This window comes from Dipodomys ordii, unplaced genomic scaffold (assembly GCF_000151885.1).
Source record: "Dipodomys ordii isolate 6190 unplaced genomic scaffold, Dord_2.0 Scaffold230, whole genome shotgun sequence".
NCBI lineage: Eukaryota > Metazoa > Chordata > Mammalia > Rodentia > Heteromyidae > Dipodomys > Dipodomys ordii.
The window spans coordinates 855,563-862,821 of NW_012267446.1; the positions used below are offsets into that span (position 1 = coordinate 855,563).

The window sequence follows — 7,259 nt, forward strand, 5'->3', positions numbered from 1 at the left end:
AGTGGGTAGCAGGAAAGAGGGGATATTCATTTGGGTTTAAAGAAAGAATGTGAGAGCTTTAAGGGAAAAAAGAACTGAGTCACAGTGGGAGGCAATGGGGATGGGTGTCCTGAACTGTCCCAAGCTAAGGGAATTTACTTCTAGAAAGTGAGTTTGGGAGCAGAGGATTGGGTTTGGGATGGGGGCTTGTTTGAGTCTGGCTTGCTCTGGAGGAGAAAAATAGGGGTGGATTTTAAGGGTGGGATATATAAAGAAACACTTAATTTAGAAAGCAGATCCCTTCTTAACAACAGCAGAGTACCCTGGGGCACAATGAGAAAGTACTTGCTGACAGCTCTGTTTCCAATCTGGCAAGGTACAGCAGGAGTGTGGAGGGGCTTAAAAAGAGTCCCTGTAACACCCCTCCCCAGTAACTGTTAAATTGTAGAGGGTGGAAGAACCTCTCCAGGAGGATAGAAGGGACATCAATGTCCCAGTGTCAAGAAGGAAATCAATTCAGGTAGGCACTGTGGCTTATACTTATAAACCTCTGGGCTCCCAAGGCCCTGAGTTCAAGTCTCAGGACTGGCACAAAACAAATATAATTTTACAAAATAAGTAAAGATAAAAACGTGATGATTTCGCAGGAGGATGAAGCACTACTGGGGTTCAGGTAGCTAACTGAAATGCCTCAATAATCCTATTGATGTTGATGCTGCTGCTGCTGCTGCTGCTGATGATGATGATGACAATCAAGATCATGATATTGAGGAGGAGGAGGAGGACCATACTTGTAGTTACTGAATTCCTATACGGGGAGAGAGGGGGGCAGGGGTGATTGGGTGGAGGGGCGGGGGGAGGATGGGAAGGGATGGGAAGGGGAAAGAAAGGAGGAGGCTACAATGCTTGATAAGAAATGTGCCCATTATCTTGCCCATGTAATTGTAACGCCTCTGTAAATTATTTTCAAAATAAAAAAAGAAATTAATAAAAAATAAATAAGTTCCTATACAATGTGGATATTATCTATTCTGTTGTTTGTCTCCCCAGCTAAGCACCATTAAAAATGAGGGATTTGGGGCCTAAGAGCTCAAAAACATATCCCAGTCTGCTCAGTTTATAATTTTCAGCTAATGTTGAAAAACAGCTTTGAACTACAAGCATATGTGTTGGGTTATCCATGAACTATATATGTATAAATATAATTAGTGTTATTTTGCCTGTCCAGGGGCTAGACTCAGGGCATAAGCATTGTCCCTGAGCTTCTTTTATTCAATGCTAGAAAGTTACCACCTGATCCAGAACTCCACTTCCAGCTACTTTGGTAATACATTGGAGATAAGAGTCTCATGGACTTTCTTGCTTGGACTGGCTTCGAACCTAGATCCTCTGATCTCACACTCCTGAGTAGCTAGAGTTACCGACTTGAGCCACAGCCTCACAGTGATAATTTTTTTGATAATGACAGTTTCCCTATTATATGACTATGGACTAAATTCTGATTTAGGACATTTGACTCCATATTGTAGTACAGGATTTCACTTAAATTCACTGAACACCACAACACTTCTTAGAAGCAAGCTAAGTACAACCGTAGCATACTGAAGATCACAGGTTCTTTAATATCAGATTAATTTTGAATTCTAGAAATACATTTCTTGTGTGACTGTACTGCAGCTTGAACTTAGGGCTTTGTGCTCTCCCTTGACATTCTTAATTAAGTTGAAGACTTAATTCTGGCTTTTTGCTAGTTAATTAGAGATAAAAGTCTTATGGATTTTTTCTGCCCAGGCAGGCTTTAAGCTGAGATGCTCAGATCTCACGCTCCTGAGTAGGTAGTATTACAGGTATGAGCCAACAGCACTGCCTCCTTGAGTGTGTTTTGAGACATTTTAAATTACAGACAAGTCATAAGTTGAGTATTTTTCACATGGTGTGATTTATCACTCAGGATTCTGTCAAGAAATAGAAACCCAACTAGTAACTTTAATAGAGATAGTGGAACATAGACAATTGGTTGGATGGATGGTGACATGAGAGCAAAGGCAAGATGAGGACAATGCAGCCATAAACATATTAGCTGAAGGGAACTTCTGACCACCAAAAATGGCTTAGATAGTTCTGCTCTGCAATTTCCACAGGGCGTGTTGAATCTCTGTGTTCCCCAGGCTGTAGAAAGGGGTTCAGCATGGGGTGACCACAGAGTACATCACTGAGGCCACTGTTTGTTGCCTTGGAGAATAGGACACTGTTGACCCAAGGTACACGCCAATGGCGGTTCCATAAAATAAACATACTATGCAGAGTTGAGAGCCACGGGTGGAGAAGGCTTTATGCTTCCCACCTGCTGATATGATTCTCAGAATAGAAGAAATGATTTTATAGTAAGAAAAAATGATCTCAGAGATAAGAAATAACATGAATAGGGAACCAGCAAAATATAGGGCTAGTTTCTTTTTTTTGTTTCTTGTTTTCTTTTTTTTATTGTGAAAATACCGTATAGGGTGCTTACAATTACATGGGCAAGATAATGAGTACATTTCTTTTCAAGCATTGTTACCTTCTCCTTTGTTTCCCCTTCCTATTCCTTCCACATCTCACTCCTACTCCTGCCCCCCTACTCCCCATGCCAAAGTTGTAAAGTTCATTTTTCAACATAATGATTTGTACATCTCATTGTTGCAATGGGTCCACCTCTATCCCTATTTAAACAGCATTTCACAGCAGTCAAGGCAAAACACTTGAGAAGGGTCACAGTAAAAATTATGAATGTCCACATCCTTGAAGCTGCTAAACTGTGAGGCAATCAGAGTGTGCACCTGCGACTCCAAAATGCTAATGAGGGAAGACACCAGATTCAAGAGTGCATGGACATGAGGGTTCATGATGCCTGTGTATTTTAAAGGGTGACAAATGGACACAAACTTGTCACATGCCATCACCGTTAGAAGCGTGGCATTCACATTTCCAAAAATGATAGCAAAAGACATCTGTGTGAGGCAGCCCACATAAGAGATGGCTCTGCTGTGACTCTGTATGTCCCCTAGCATCTTAGGGACAATGGTGTTGATGAGACCAACGCCACTGATGGACAGGATGGAGAGGAAAAAGTACATGGGGGTGTGGAATTGGTGTTCAGAACTGATGACCAGGATAATGAGCAGATTTCTGAGCACGGTGATCAGGTATATGGACAGGAACAGCCCAGAAAGGATAGATTGAAATTTGGGATCCTCTGAGAGGTTAGGAAAAGAAATTCTGTGACACACTTTAGGTTTTGTGCTTCTATGTTACTTGAACACCTTTTTTTTAAAAAAAAAAAAAAGAAAGAATATTCATTGGAGAAAAAATAAGACACAACTAACTGCCCACTACCCTGTATGTTGTTTGAATTCCCTCACACTCTCCCAGTCCCTCCCTCCTGTCTCTACCCACAAGTTGTCACTGTCATCAGTGTCTAGTGAGCTCTGCTGCTGCACTTGTTCACCCTTTTTTCCTGAGTTTTGTACTCCCCCACTATCCTAAAGATATATATTTGGATATACCATACATACGAAAAAAGAATCCTCAAAAAAAGAAATGCTAAAAAACTTCAGAAAAGAAGAGAGGTCTCTTGTTTCCATATCTTGGAGTCTATTTATGTAGAAATATACAGGTAAATAGATAGATACAGATATATAGGTAATTTCATGTAAACATGAAGAGGCACATAGGCTTGTGGCTTTTTGTTTCTCTCCTATGTTTCCTTTTTTGGTGTCACTGAAGAATCCTGTATAATTTATCATATCCCTGTGCAGTTTAGATGTAATTTCCACATAGCAGAGAGAACATGCACCACTTTCTGAGCTTGGATTACCTCACTTAACATGATCTGTTTTACTTCATTCATTTCCCTGCAAATGACATTATTTTATTCTTTCTAAAGGCTTTGTAAATTCCATTGGGTATACATACCACATTGTTTTTGTATCTACTCCTATTACAGGGAATCTGGGCTCCTTCCATATTGTTTTTAAAGGTGGACATGGCAAATTTCACACAGGTTGAGTTAGTATTGACCAGATAAGGAGATGACAGCTACAAGACTGCAAGGTGATGTCAGTGTATATCTCTTAATTTAAATAAATAGACAGTTAAGGGGTTCGTGACCTAGGTAGATTGTAAAACAGGAGTTCTGGTTTTAACAATTTTCTCAAGAGCTACATTTACCCTTTAACTCCAGCTTTAGCCTTATGATGAAATCTGCATGGCCCTTTGCAATAAAACTGGGGTCAGGGGTAAGGAGGCATTTCATATTCATTAATAAGTAATTCTCATTAGTAATATACAAGATCAAAGAGTTTAACAAAAGGAATAGCAGGAAGCTGAAACATGTTTTGTCAGGGTGACAGAGGTAAAGGTGAGGCAAGGCAGATGAATAGAGAAAGAAAGGGTGGGAGTACACAAGCATAATATTCAAGGTACATGTGTGAAAATGGAACCAGATAACTTTTGGAGGGAGATCTGGTCGTCGGGCCTGAACTCTAGGCCTGGGCACTGTCCCTCAGCTCTTCAGCTCAAGGCTAGTGCTCTACCACTTGAGCCACAGTGCCACTTCTGGCTTTTTTTCTTTTCACTTATGTGGTCCTGAGGAATCGAAGCCAGGGCTTCATGCATGCAAGGCAAGCGCTCTAACACTGAGCCACCTTCTCAGCCCAGGAACCAGATAACTTGAGGGGAGGGGTAGGGTTGGGTGAGATGGAGGAGTAAAATGGAAGACTGACAAGGATGGCGATGCTTTGTACTCATACACAGCCTGATTTTTTTTTGTAGGTTGTGGGTCATGGAACTCTAGGCCTGGGCACTGTCCCTCAGCTCTTCAGCTCAAGGCTAGTGCTCTACCACTTGAGCCACAGTGCCACTTCTGGCTTTTTTTCTTTTCACTTATGTGGTCCTGAGGAATCGAAGCCAGGGCTTCATGCATGCAAGGCAAGCGCTCTAACACTGAGCCACCTTCTCAGCCCAGGAACCAGATAACTTGAGGGGAGGGGTAGGGTTGGGTGAGATGGAGGAGTAAAATGGAAGACTGACAAGGATGGCGATGCTTTGTACTCATACACAGCCTGATTTTTTTTTGTAGGTTGTGGGTCATGTAGATTGTGGGCTGGGCACTGTCCTTCAACTCTTCAGCTCAAGGCGAGCACTCTACTACTTGAGCCACAGTGCCACTTTTGGTTATCTCGAGGTTCATTGGAGATAAGAGTATCACAGATTTCTTTCTTGGGCTGTCTTTGAACTGACATCCTCAGATCTCAGCCTGCTGAGTAGCTAGGATTACAGGTGTGAGCCACGGGCTCCTGGATACACTGACTTCTTGAATTGAAGTCCCTTGTACAACTACTTAAAGGTAATACATATACAATACATGATATGAAACACTACATATTAACAGATGATTGTACATGTTTTTATTAACATATACAACATGCTTGATTGTATTTATTTTAATGAATGCAGAGTATCTGTACACTGAAAAAACTGTCCTCATTTCTCTATGTTTTTCTGCTGTCTGTCTACCACCTTTGTGATTCCCAATGCTCTTCCTCCCTTTCTTTCCCTACAATATAATCTTCACGGTTTTTCTTTCTTTTTTTTTTTTTTGAGCTGGCCCTGGGGCTTGAACTAGGGGTTTGGGCTCTGTCCTGAGCTTTTCTGCTCAAGGCTAGCATCCTAACACTTGAGCCATAGCTTTACTTTCTTTCCTGTGTATATTGTTTCTTCACATTCATGGGGACAAAAGTGTTGGTGCTTCTAATCTGCCATCCTCTCCTAACTCCTTCTTTAAAAGACAATATGCTGAGCACCAATGGCTCACACTTGTATTCACATCTATAATATATAATACATAGTATGTGATTTAAAGAACATAATGAAAAATATCATATATAATATATGAAATATAATATGAAGTTTGTAATATTTAATGTATGATATAGAACAATTATTATATAGCAAAATGTATCTATAGAATATGATATACAATGTTCTATATAATATTTTTGAATTAGAAATTAATATAATTATTTTTATAATAGCCAAATCAAGTAATAGAAATTACTCTTATCATATAAAATGACTGTTATATTTATAATTTATCATACAATTTATATATCTCATAATATAAACATATAATAAATTATATGATATAATTGTTATATATTATATGCTCTATATATTATACAGAAAGTTACATTACATACAATATAGTTTTTCAATATATTAAAATAAATATAAAAATAAATAAATGTCAAGCTGAGCAGAATGGTAAGGCTGTCTTATATTTTTAAAGAACAATATAAGAAAAAAGTCACCAGTGCAGGCAGGAAGGTCCATGAGACTCTTATGTCCAACTAACCAACAGAAAACCAGAAGTGGCACTGTAGTTGAAAGTTTTAGAGTGATATCCTTGAGCAAAAAAACTCAGGGATAGCATCCAAGCCCTGAGAACAAGCCCCATGACCACCACCAACAAAAATCAATAATATTTCTCCCAGGAATTTAAATGTGTATCACTTAAGGACATAAACATACATTCATTTCTCATGTAAATATATATACCTCAGTCAAATAGAAATCAAATTATATGTCTACAATGTGTATGGCACCTGCAATTGCCAAAGTGAATGCAGAGATGGAAGATGAATGCACACTCTCAAATGAGAAACATCAAGATGCTTTTTAAAAATGATGAATAATTGGATTCATACATGGGGGATAGAAGCATTGGACATAGAAGCATTAAGAAATGGCAGCTGATAAACATGTAAAGCATTGTTCCCAAAAGCCATTTAGACAAATTCAGACTGTTTTCTTTAATGAATTCCAAAATGAACACATCATTACTTCTTTAGATGGACCCATGAGCATTTGGAGGGAGGCAGAGAGCCCTGAAACATGACAGAGGCAGCCCTCTGTGGGTCCCTCATCACTCATTATAACAAATCCCTTAGAGTCAGATGTTCCAAACTTCAACCATGTAGAAATGACTTTCCTGAAGAGCTTATTAACCATAAAAGTCTGAGTCTAACCCCAGGAGTTTCAGACTCAATAGATCTGGGAACAGAGCCTGCCGCGGACCGGGTTCTGTCGGGACGACGGAGGACACCTAGGGGAGGAACCTGGAATAGGATGGGGAGATGGCAGACAGACAACTCACACACAAGAGGAGTGGATGCTGAGTGCTGAGTGCCATTTAATGCAGAGAATAGTAAACTTTTATAACAGAAGTCTTCATGAGAAAG

The 7,259-nt window shown here is 39.7% G+C and overlaps 1 protein-coding gene across 1 annotated transcript; it reads right to left on the reverse strand.

Moving 5' to 3' along the window:
• Window positions 1-2,162: 2,162 nt before the first annotated feature.
• On the reverse strand, window positions 2,163-4,273 carry LOC106000631 (olfactory receptor 7E24-like). The gene is made up of 3 exons (XM_013035913.1): window positions 4,189-4,273; window positions 2,692-3,247; window positions 2,163-2,445 (listed from the first exon to the last, which is right to left on the reverse strand). Exons 1-3 carry the CDS (start codon window positions 4,271-4,273, stop codon window positions 2,163-2,165), a joined length of 924 nt encoding a protein of 307 aa, XP_012891367.1.
• Window positions 4,274-7,259: the final 2,986 nt, after the last annotated feature.